The sequence below is a fragment of the Orcinus orca genome, chromosome 8 (genome assembly GCF_937001465.1).
Source record: "Orcinus orca chromosome 8, mOrcOrc1.1, whole genome shotgun sequence".
Classification (NCBI taxonomy): domain Eukaryota; kingdom Metazoa; phylum Chordata; class Mammalia; order Artiodactyla; family Delphinidae; genus Orcinus; species Orcinus orca.
Window position 1 is genome coordinate 50,855,619 of NC_064566.1, and position 12,598 is coordinate 50,868,216.

General features: G+C 42.3%; 1 protein-coding gene across 6 annotated transcripts in view; it reads right to left on the reverse strand.

Annotated features, from left to right (window-relative positions):
* FCHSD2 (FCH and double SH3 domains 2) overlaps positions 1 to 10,737 on the reverse strand; it is a 295,266-nt gene extending 284,529 nt beyond the window's left edge. The window contains exons 1-2 of one of the 6 annotated variants that reach the window (XM_049714265.1): positions 10,357 to 10,737; positions 8,487 to 8,584 (exon numbers count right to left, since the gene is read on the reverse strand). In XM_049714265.1, the coding sequence (XP_049570222.1) occupies positions 8,487 to 8,584; positions 10,357 to 10,377 (119 nt within the window). In that variant the 5' untranslated portion in view covers positions 10,378 to 10,737. The remainder of the gene's footprint in view (positions 1 to 8,486; positions 8,585 to 10,356) is intronic. The other 5 variants (XM_049714263.1, XM_049714266.1, XM_049714264.1 and 2 more) reach the window with 5 other exon arrangements.
* Between the last annotated feature and the right edge of the window lie 1,861 nt (positions 10,738 to 12,598).

Consider the following 12,598-nt stretch of genomic DNA (forward strand, 5'->3'; position numbering starts at 1 on the left):
GGATTCAAATGAACATTCAAAGAATTTACAAAGAAAAACATCAACTTATCACCACAGGCCTCCTCAGGTAAAAGGCTTCATTCTCTACACTTTCATGACAGAATTGCCAATCCTCAATTTCTAGGAGTAATTCTAGCTCTTATTTGTCCTTCCCTGCTTTCAGTTTAGCCGCTTTACTACTTATTAACACTTTCACCTGAGAAGTAAAAGGAGTTCAGCAAAAATGAAACTACCTGGAGGGCCCTTAGACCACGATTTCCCCAAATTATCAGAAAACCAGAAGTGGCAAGATATTTAAACACTCTTAAGTATTCTTAACAGGAGAATCCTAAGAGGCCATTGGCCTACTGGCCCATTACCTACGGTAAATACAAAAACCTACTCCCAACCTAAGACACTGAACTTAAAAGCAGTTGAAAGGAGGGGATACAAATGGTTTCTAAGGAGTCTCTTATTCCCAATCTGCTTGGGACAAGTGAAATTCTAGCTATATCTTTCATAATCTAAAGTCAACACACTTTTTACACTTTTATGGGAAACACTAGGAGTAAATTAGAAATGGGTCCCTGTGGCAAACAGGGCAAACAGTAACGTGGAAAAGCCATATTACTGCAACCAATACCTATTTCTTACTGGCAAATACCACCTCTCCAAGAAGGTAATCACATTCCCAGCCTCCTTTGCAGCTAGGCTGCAGGGGCATATGAAGCAAACTCAGCCAATGAGATACAAGGGAAAGTCTTCTGGGATAATTTCTGGTAGAAACTGTCTTCCCTAGTAGAAGGAAAGGAGGGAAGGTAAAGAGGGAAATTTTGCATGAGGAGAAACTGCACTTCCTTTCTCTTTTTCCACCTCATGTTGTACGAGAATAGCATGCTTGGAACTGTGTATGCCATCCAGCAATCATAAGGAGAATCATTATCAACACACAGAAAGATGGAAGGTACCTAAGGCTGCTGAACTTAGTGAAGAAAATTCTTTGGTATTACTTGAACAGTTTATCTTCGAGGTTCATTACATTTTTTAACCCACAGGTTAACTCTTTACAGGATGAGTAAGTCAAAGACCATAATTTCTGAATAGATATTCTCAATTACTTAACAAAATTACAGTCCACATGCATCTGTTGAGCATCTACTATGTTCCACACACTATGCAAGAAAGCTTTTATGTGCATTACTTTAATTATCAAAATAGCCCCATAAGGTATTATAATTATCATTATTTTACAGATAAGAAATATGAGGCTCACTAAAGTTTAAGTAACTTGTGGTTACTTGTGGCCAAATTCACATAATTAATAAAGATTAACAACTAGGATTCGTACCCAGGTTGTATATCTCTAAGCTGGTACTCATTCCAGTAGCTGTGACCAGCTACCCTACCACTCAGATCATCTTCACCATCTCTCATACGTATATACTTGGGTATGGCTAAAAAGACCAAATCAAAGAAAAGGGCACATAAAAATTCTTCAATACTTCTGTTCTTAACCCAAGTGGTGGGTAACTTTCATTATTACTCCTTAGTTTAATTCCATATGACTCTGTTTAAAAAATTTCTCCCTCTCATGATTTACATCAAGTTCTAATTTGAAAGAATACTGGATTGAGAAACAATGATTGCTGAATGAATGAAGAAGACCAGGGTATAGCACCTGACCTGCTACTTCCAATTTTCACCATATCTAAAACTCCACTGATTGCAAGTCACATTATGTTCCACTAAGAAAAAATGCTGCCATTTAAATTGATACAATACCCTATCACTTATTGATACAATTTTTATTTATACTTATTAAAACAGCTCTTTTAAACTTTGTTAGATTTTTAAAAAATATTTATTTATTTGGCTGCGCCGGGTCTTCGTTGCGACATGCTGGATCTTTTAGTTGTAGTGTGCGAGATCTTTAGCTGTGGCATGTGGGATCTAGTTCCCTGACCAGGGATCAAACCCGGGCCCCCTGCATTGGGAGCATGGAGCCACTGGACCATCAGGGAAGTCCCCATTAATTAGATTTTTAGCATGTATTACTCTTGTGCACAATTTTTAAAAGGTAAATGAATAAATTGGTGCATAAACTGGTCACACTCAGGCTCAAACTCTTCTGAATCACTTTTGAATCAGTCATTACTGTTTTTCCACACAGTATCATCCTCTGTGCCATCAAAAGCCTGGGTGGGGGGCTTCCCTGGTGGCACAGTGGTTAAGAATCCACCTGCCAATGCAGGGGACACAGGTCCAAGCCCTGGTCCAGGAAGATCCCACATGCCGCAGAACAACTAAACCTTGTGCCACAGCTACTGAGCCTGCGTTCTAGGGCCCACGAGCCACAACTACTGAGCCCACATGCCACAACTACTGAAGCCCTCGTGCCTAGAGCCCGAGCTCTGCAATAAGAGAAGCCACTGCAATGAGAAGCCCGTGCACCGCAACGAAGAGTAGCCCCGCTCGCCGCAACTAGAGAAAGCTGTGCGCAGCAATGAAGACCCAACGCAGCCAAAAATAATAAATAAATAAATAAATTTATTTATTTTACAAAAGCCTGGGTGATCCAACATTTGTATTCAAACCATTATCTCTGGGATTTTCTTCCAAGCCTGCTGCTAACTACTCTGCAAGTTCTGTGCACGAAGAGACAAGGACAAACACATCACAACCAAAAGCAACTGTAAGATGTAACTGGATTTCAGAAATATAAGAATGTAAAAAAAAATGTGCTTCTTAGAATTAATAAAACACAATAACTTATTTTGTTACCTTGTATAAGACAACATCCTATAGCTACCAATGGTGAATATCTACCATGCTTGGCATTTCACCTATCTCATTTAACTTTTACAGAAAAGCAAAAAGGTAAGCATTAACCTTGTTTTACATACATGAAATATGAGGCTCAGAGAACCTTAGTAACTTGTCCTAGATTATCCAGCATTAGTGACAGAGCTGAGTTTCAATCTCTGGTCTATCTTCAAAGTCCTTATTCTTTTCACCACTTCATTGGTTATCAAAATTTAGGGCACATAAGAATTACCTCAGGTGATTCTTCCACTGAGTGGGAAAAATATTGCAAATACTGCATATATTTGCAAATCATATAGCTGATAAGATAAATATTTAAAGAACTTTTACAACTCAATAAGAAAAAGACAAATAACCCAATTAAAAAATGGGCAAAGGATTTGAATAGACATTTCTCCAAAGAAGATATGCAAATAGCCATTAAGCACACAAAAAAATGCTCAACTTCATAAGCTATTAGGGAAATGCAAATCAAAGCCACAATATGATACCACTTCACACCTACTAGAATGGCTATAATCAAAAGACAGACAATAACAAACACTGGTAAAAATGTTTAGAAACTGGAACCTTCATACATTATAGCTAGCGGGAATATAAAATGGTACAGCCACTTTGGAAAACAGTTTGAAAAGTTCCTCAGAAAGTCAAACATACCGTTACCATATGACCCAACAATTCCACTACTAGGTATATACCTAAGATAAATGAAAACATAAGTCCACAGAAAAATTTGCTCAAAGGAACATTATTCATAATAGCAAAAAAGTCCATCAACTGAGGAACAGATTAATAAAATGTGGTATATCCATACAGTGGAATATTATTCTGCAATAAAAAAGGAATGAAGTATTGATGCTATAACATGGATGAAAGTTGAAAACATTATGCTAAGTAAAAGCCAGTCACCAAAGACCACATATTGTATGATTCCATTTATATAGATTCTGCTTCTACAGAGAGCGAAAGTAATAATTGCTTAAGGCTGGATAAGGTGATGGGAAGTGACTGTTAATAGGTAGTTTCCTGTAGGAGGGACAAAAATGTTCTAAAGTTAAAGTATCGTGATGGTTGTAAAACCCTATGAATATACAAAAAAACTTTAAATGGGTTAATTGGATGGCAAGTGAATTAGATCTCAATAAACCTGTTTTTAAAAAAACCCTCTAGACCAGATTACCTCTAAGTTTCCCTTTTAGACATAAAGGTCTCTGAGACAATGAAAAAAGTCTCAGAGCTTCCATCAACAGACTTCAGAATCCAATCCCCAGTGACTCCCATGAACCTACAGTTTAGAGAAGGCAACATATAGTATAGCAATTCCTCACTTGAGGTCACTAGACCTCTAAATGTCTGCAAAGAAAGGACAAATGCTTCTTGAGCCAGGTTAAATTTTTCAGAACAACTGTGAGAAACCACACATACCCTCAACCTGCTCTGAGGTAAAGTTTAAGTATCTTTGCTTTTGGCTGGACTCATGTTACTAGTTTTAAAATACTGACTCAAAGCTGACTGACAGCTCAGTATATGAAAAGTGAAAAATAAAAAAAAATGTACTTTTTGATATGCAAAATGTTTCCAAAAATGGGAGCCATGATGAGTTCCTTGGTTAGAAGCTTGGGAAATACAGATATAGGGGAAAGTACACTAGCCTAGAAATTAGGAGAAATAACTGAAGAGTCCACCTCAATATGATTCACTTCCTATCAACTGTCTCAGTTTCCATTTTCATCTATAAAATCAGCAAACATCACAGTATCCACCTGACTCTAAAATTCTATGACTTTTCAATATTATATAATGACCTAAAAATGTCTGCTAAGAAGGTAATTCTTTATATTCTGCATCCCTGCAAAGAACTTTCTTTACTGACTCGAGTTAGCACATCATAAGAATAAACAAGAAATACATTATATTAATACACAACACATAGGCTCTAGTATTTAGAAACTTATTTATAAGTGGCCCTAGAAAGCAAAGAGAGAATAAAAAATAATAAACGAAAAAGAAAGTAAAGTATGCTAGTCTACTGCTGATAGCAAAAGTCAACAGGAAACACTTCAGTATAAAAATCTCCCCAAAGCATGGAATGTCCCTGATTAACAACAAATAAGTTATCTTTCCTTCTCATACTTTACTCCAACACACCAGCTTCTACATGCACCCCTGGAACTCAAATGAACTGAAGAAAGGGAAGAGAGCAAAGGAAAAAAACTATATCATAATTGATCTCCTTTCAAAATTCCAGAAGATGAGAAGGGGGGAGGGGAGTGGGAACTAGCCATAACCCAGAATAAAATTTTCCTATTTACAGCTTAATGTGTTGTGGTCTTTTTTTTTTTTTTTTAACTTTTTTTAAAGTCAAAAAATTTCTCTCTGCTTACTTACTTCTTTATGTCAAGAATTAAAGGTATTTGCACTTTGAGGGGTGAATTCATACTAATTGAAATTGAGCATAACACTGGTGGGGGGTGCATCAGTGAGAAGGAGAGCTATTTGTGGGATTTTGGGAAGGAAGGTGGTGAGAGCCTCAAAAAAGGAAAAGCAGGCAAGATGCTTTACAACATAATACATATAAAAATCCAAGTTCAGAGATTTCTAATGAATTTTTTTAGAAGGTCATTCCACGTGCTAAGACAAATCAACAAAGCCAGACCACTTCCTCCTCAAGGAATTAAAGTTATGAATATTGAGAGTAAAAATTTTCTATTTCCAATTCAGTATTACCATTGGGGGGGAGCAAATCAGAAACCTAAACTCATGTTTTAGGAGGTAATACAGTATTCTGCTCACAACTATATAGGAATAAAGGGATTCATCCCATTTATTTAATACGAAGAAAAACACACTGACTCCTTTAAAATAATAAAGAATCCATGAATCCTTGGAGCACCAACAGTCTCTGTATTTACATATTATATATAAATACAGATATACTCTACATCAAATAGCCACAGTACATTTTAAAGTGCCTACATGAATCAAATTAAAACACAAGCTCAACAGACACCACTACAGCCACCTACAAACAGAGCTTATAAAATATCTCACTTAAACACAAATAAGCTGCATGTAAATATAACCAGTTACATTCATTTAACAATTCTGCCAGCTGTTTACAAAGGGTACAAATATACAAAAATGAATAAGACTTAGCCTCTGACTTCAAGGAATTCACATGAGGGGGGAAGCCAGAAGCATGCACAAAATCAAAATTCTTTGAGATCACAGAGAAGATCAAACTTGCAAACTTAGTGGTAACCAGAATTTGTCAGATGAAAATTAGGAGGGCACAAAAGCATGAATGTCGAGAATACAATTAGATAACCAGAAGTCCTAAGTGGCCAGGGCAGGGGGAATAAGGAGAAAGGATATGCATGGGCATGAAATGGTAATAACTAAGCCAGGAAATGAAGCTTGTAGCTTGTACCTAGGTTGCAAAGGGCCACATGTGCTATGACAAAGTGTTTGGTCTTTATCCTGAAGATCACAGAGAACCTGATACGTAATAAACGGTTATTAGAGGGACTTCCCTGGTGGTGCAGTGGTTAAGAATCTGCCTGCCGGGTGGGAGGGAGAGAGATGCAAGAGGGAAGCGATATGGGGACATATGTACATGTACAACTGATTCACTTTGTTATAAAGCAGAAACTGGCACACCATTGTAAAGCAATTATACTCTAATAAAGATGTTAAAAAAAAAAAAAGAATCTGCCTGCCAGTGCAGGGGACACGTTTAAGCTCTGGTCCAGGAAGATCCCACATGCCACAGAGCAACTAAGCCCGTGCACCACAACTACTGAGCCTGCGCTCTAGAGCCCGTGAGCCACAACTACGGAGCCCACATGCCACAACTACTGAAGCCCACGAGCCTAGAGCCCATGCTCCGCAACAAGAGAAGCCACCACAATGAGAAGCCCGGGCACTGCAAAGAGTAGCCCCTGCTCACCACAACTAAAGAAAGCCCATGCACAGCAACGAAGACTCAACGCAGCCAAAAATAATAATAATTAATTAATTAATTTTTTAAAAAAAGAAAATAAATAAATAAACAATTATTAGAAAGTTAACTGGTAACAACGTGGAAAACAGATTTAAAAGGAGAGATTGGGAGGTGGAAGATATGAGAACACTACAGTAATAATTAGGATATTACCGCAACAACGCTAGTGAAATGTGATGAAGTCAGAAATAATACAAACAACTAAACAGTAGCAACAGGAGCAGCAATCTACATCAACTTAGCAGTGACGTGTCCATGTGGCTGACCGTAAGTCAAGGTACAAGCAACAGGGGAAATAGAGAATATGCAAACAAGAGGTCTTTTGAACATAATCAAAAGGATTTAATGACTACTGACTATCCATACCCCACAGAGGATCTTTACTTACAAACGAATTTTGCCTTCCTAAACTGCTAAAATATAAAATACCTTCATTCACTTAATAAATATTAAAAGCTTAATTTGTAACCATATGAAAAGTTTCAGGTGTCTTGCACAGGAATTATTTAAGTCTAAAAATTTCCCTGTGTCCACAAGAAAAACAAAGAAACAAATGCAGAATTAAAATAGAGTAGTTTTCACCTGAAACTAACACAACATTGTTAATCACCTATACGCCAATATAAAATTAAAAGTTAAAAAAAAATAGAGTAGTTTTCAGTCAGAAAACAATGATCTTGGTATATCCAAGTTTGGATGAGTCTAAATTAATATGCCTTAGAAACCCTGAAAAGATACGTAAATAGTAGAAATATTAATTTAGTATCTAAATTAAATATGGGGGGGAAAAAGGAACTCTAAGTAAAAATCTTTGGGCTACGAACAATTCAGCTATCCAAACACATATAGTTTTATTATAATAACATATAGTTAATATTTTTCATGAAACCAACATGAGGTTGTGCACCACAGGAAAAAATAAGTAACTGATGAGGCTTACAGACCCAATTCCAATTTAATAAATGTATTAATAAAGGGAAATAATTGCAGCGACTCTGTTTCAACATGCAAATCATTTTCCTTTACAAAAATGTTTGTTAAACTGTCAGTTTGTACTATAGGATTGTTAAAACAGTGGTGTTTCTTTCAATAAAATGAGTCATGATTACTTCTATAAAGAAAGACATTGACTTTCACAAGGCTGGCAAGATGTCTTATCTTTTTAATTAGAAGTTATCTTGAATAGGGATACAAGTCACTTTAATGATAAAATATGATAAACACATTTCCCACTAAATTTAATGTTCAAAGACAAAGTTATATTTATCATGTTCTAATAATCATCTGAGATTGACTGGCTCACCCCCAGATATTAACCATTAACCATGTGTCAGTTTAAAATTCCACGTGAAATCGTTAAGGTCAATAAATGTAGAAAGAAATTTAGCAGAAAAATTATTTAAATAAGAATTTCTATTTCAGTGATTATAATCTGACTGATAAATTTGTAAGAACCTTGTTTTTTCATAATAGTATGTGTAGGTTATAGGTTTCTCCACTAAAGGAAAAAAGTTTGTATTGTGTTAATTCCAGTTATAATTTCTAGCTGAGTCAAAGCTCTAACAGCCTTAAAGCAGGAAATCCAAAAGGAAATTCCATCATCAGTTCCTGGGGCTTGGTAATGCAAAGGTTGTTTGAAATAGAGATACAGAAATTCTCAAACTATTTACTATAACCTTACCTCATATCTTCAAGCAAATCACATTCTGCTTGATGTTTGGCTTGAAGTTTTGTCATCTGCTCAACTTGAATGTTTTTCAGTTCTTGTGTAACTTTCACCTAAAATATACCATATATTTATGAGGCCTTATTACAACTTTAACAATAAAAAAAATTACTTGAAAATACGAAATACTTGTCAGAATATATAACTCTTACTTGCCTTTCCCCTGAGGACCATAAACCCATTATTAGCCACATAATTTTGTTTACTGCAGATAATTAATGAAAAAACTAGCTAAAACAACCTGAAGCAGAGGCTAAATGAAAGTACACGAGTATAAAAATTACAGATTAAAGAGGTGCAAAATAAACTGCCAGTCATTTCATTTCATGTACAAGCTCAATACATATCCAGGTCTTTAAAAGAGTCTGTCTTCTATTTCTTCCAAAAAGGATACAAAGACATTAAAACATCAGGAGAGGTGAGCAGAGTGTAGATGGGAGAAGTGGGCATAAGAATGCCTAGATATCTCATGACCGAAACTTACACAATCATGAAATTATATGCATGAATCAACTACTTAAATTATTCCATAATGGCTACGAGAAGCACACTCTCAGGATGATGCCCTCGACTTGCTGGACAGCACATCAAATCACAATCTCTTTCTCACAAAGGAGAAAGCAAAAGTGACCTTCCAGCATATGCAGTGCTTTTAAGCCACCACAGCAAGCCGGTCCCCGTGGCGTTTCCACTTCAAACAGCTAGAACAGTATATGCAAACCGGCCAGTGCCTCGCCCGCCAGGCCGGGATCCAGGTTACAGTGGGCCTGGAACCCCCATGGCCGAAGCAGGGCCACTGGAGGGGTAAGGGTACGTGTGTGAAAGAAAAAGACTCACTTAACCGGAGAACCCGGGTTAAGAAAGAGAAAAAAGAGGGAGCAGACACGAATGAGTTAGGCATTCAGCAAATGTTTGCCCACAAGGGGAGGATAGAACAGCCTCCTCCACCCAGAGGAGACACTCAGTAACCATCTGCAGGATTGAAAAGACAAGGACACAGCCTCAGTCCCTGGGAAAACTGGGAGGGGGACATTGAAACAGTTCTGGAAAGGCGAAGCGGGGAAGCTGCTGACAAGCCCGGAGCACCCGTCACTCCGTCACTCCCACCCGAAGCCTAGATCACGGCTCACACGCCAAGCACGGCCCGGTTCTCTCTCTCCTGGGGACAGAACCACCACCTTCCTCGCCCCCTAGTCGGAGGGGCGGGGCAGGAATGGGGAAGAGAAAGACAGAACCGCTCAATGCTTAATTTCTTGTTTTCCCTTGGGGTGGGGGTGACTATTGCGACTTCTCTTCGGTTGCCCCGTGGGAAAAGCGAGCCAAACATTAAGGCTAAGCTGGAAACAAATTCCCTGTAAATTTGCCAATGGGGGAGGGTGGCGACAAGCGGGCGGAGGGCTCAAACCTGGTGCAGACTAAACAATCACACAAGCAAAAGGCTCTGCAAGCTGCAGGGGCTCCCCCGCCTCCCCTCGGTGCAGCCCCGAGAAAGCACTTTGCAAAGAGCAGCACTGCCATGCGCGCTCGCTCTCTCTCTCACACACACATAACACATACACACACGCACACCCGAAACTCTTGTGAAATGTCTGGGGATGGGGGGGTCTACCGAGCGGTGGAGGGGACGAGCCCTGGCCGCCCCTCCGACGCGAAGGCACCAAACGCGCGCCCCCCGCCAGGAGCCGGCGGCAACTCAGTGACAAGCCCGAGACGACGGCGGTCACGGCCCCTTGCGCAAAGGGGGAGGGGGCGCAGTGGTCGCCCCAGCCGCGTTCCTTGTACGCATCCCCCCCAAAACCTCAAAGACCCCCAGCTGCATTCTCACCTTCCTCGGCGGCGGCTGCATGATGCTGAAGGGACATCAATCTTCCTCCGACGGCGGCGTAAGTGAGGAGGGGAGGAGGAGAGCCAAGAGGAGAAGGCCGCCCAGCGAGCGGGGTGTGCTTGTGTGTTTAAGGAGAGCCTGAGAACGAGGACTCGCCCCGGAGGGAGCAAGGCCGGCGGATAGCAGGACAACCGGGTCCGAGGGTGAGTGTGAAGAGAAGGAGGAGAAGCGCCGAGAAGGCCTGGGCTCCGGCGGCCCTGGGGGTGTGTGAGGCAAGGAGGCGGAGACCGCGAGGGGGCGGGGGCCCGGGTGCGGGGGCGCAGGCTCTCCCAGCTCGCCGAGCGGCTCTTGAGGAGCACCCCAGTCGTCCGGTTCCCTGCTCGCCGCGGCTATCCACCCGCCGCCGATTCCGCGGCTCCTCAGACGCGGCCCCCCCCCCCCGCCCCCACTCAGGCAGCCTGGCCCTCGCTGGGCCCAAAACCCCCGCCCGGCCGGGGGAGGTGGAAGGCGGCGCCGCACTCTCCGCTTGGGTTCCTCCACTCAGGCCGCGGGAATTTCCGGCCCCAGCGCGTGGCGCAGCGCCCCGCTCCGGCGGCGGAGGGAATAGCTTAGGCCAGAGCTGGGTTCGAGGGGCCGGGCCTGGCTGCAGGGAGGGAGCGTGGCCGCGGCGCGGAGCTCCGTATCGCGGCGGGGGACGGGGGGAGCTAACGGATCGGTCGGCGGATGAAAGGGGTAAAAATGCTACCGCAGCACGAAAATCCCCCCGTTCTCTCCGAGAATGGCACGTTCCAAACGCCTCCTGTTGTCCCTCCCCCACAGTGGGAGCCAGCTGGGGGCTTCCCGCGCGCTTTCCCGCCAGCCGCGGCGCGCGCCCCCGGTTGGGGGCGCGCACGTGGGCGGGAGAGGGCTTTGCGCCGACGCACGCGCATAAGGCGCTCCTGCGGGATTGTGTGTGTGTGTGTGTGTGTGTGTGTGTGTGTGTGTGTGTGTGTGTGTGTGATAATGGGGGGACAGTAGGAGAGTCCCGTTTTTTGCTTCTCTGTCCTCCAACACCCCTCTCCCTTCGGGCGGATGAGCCTGGCCGATCTAGGCACCAAGGAGCGAGCGTGGACTAGTCCTTTCGCGGCGGCCGAGGGTGCCTGGCTTGAGGGAGGGCGTCTAGTTGCCCTGCAAAGAAAAAATCGGTTCCCTGCTACAGGGCGTCCAAGTCAAAGAGTGTGGACTGCGTGCTACAGGACCATGAGGTTGTTAAGGCCAGGATCCCCATTTCACAAATGGGAGGCAGAGGAGTGGAGACCTTATGAAGGTTACACAGCAGGACTAGAATCTCTGGGTAACTAAGTGTTCTCTGGGTTATAGAGAAACAGGTGCCGATGACAATCATGAGGAAAAATAAAGGAGGCAGCAGGGGCAATAGAGGAAAGCTCTTGAATGGGAGTCAGGACCTCTTGGTGCCAGTTCACTCTGCCTGCCCTTGGCTGGCTGGGTGAGCTCAGGCTTCCTCATCTCCCTGTGAGGATGTTCTGGGCGGCTCTCCCCACCCCAACTTCCTCCTCTATCCAGACCATCTTGGGGTAGGGATATCAGCCTCCCTTGAGGTCCTTAGAATGAAAATACCTCTTCCAGAGCCATAGGGCTGTGTGAGCTGTGTGAAGGGTGAATTAGATCAACCAAGTTTTATCAGAAGTTGGGGTCTCAAATACCTATTCTCAGAAGTATGGTCAGGCAAAAGAGGAAGGTGAGTGAAGCTTGGAGAGACCCAAATAAGTTGTCCAATGCCACTTGGCCAGAAACTGGGAAGATGGAACAACCTAGGTTGTTTACATTGTTAGCCTAGATTCTTGTATAGGAAGGCGGTAGAATCAGAGCTATGCTTGAGTCAGATTAATCTGTATAGGAATTAGGAGACCAGGCTTGCTATTCCTGGTTTCCTTGAAGCCATTCAAAAGTGCACCCTTTATCAGAGTCCTCAATTACTATCAGGGAAGGCCTGAGGCAAGGGAACAGGTGGCTGGAGGCCCAGCTCCCTGATAGATGTGGGGCTGCCAGCTGGAGGTAGCCAGGCTGGGCTCCAGTCTCAGTTCCACCACCAATTCACTGTGAAGTGTTGACCTAGTCAGTTCACCTCTTTCAACCTTTATTACCTCACTTGTAAAAATGGAATCTAATACCAGCCTCACAGTCTTGTATTAAATAGAATTTCTCCTACCATGTGGCCTGGCACATAGTGCTCAATAAATGC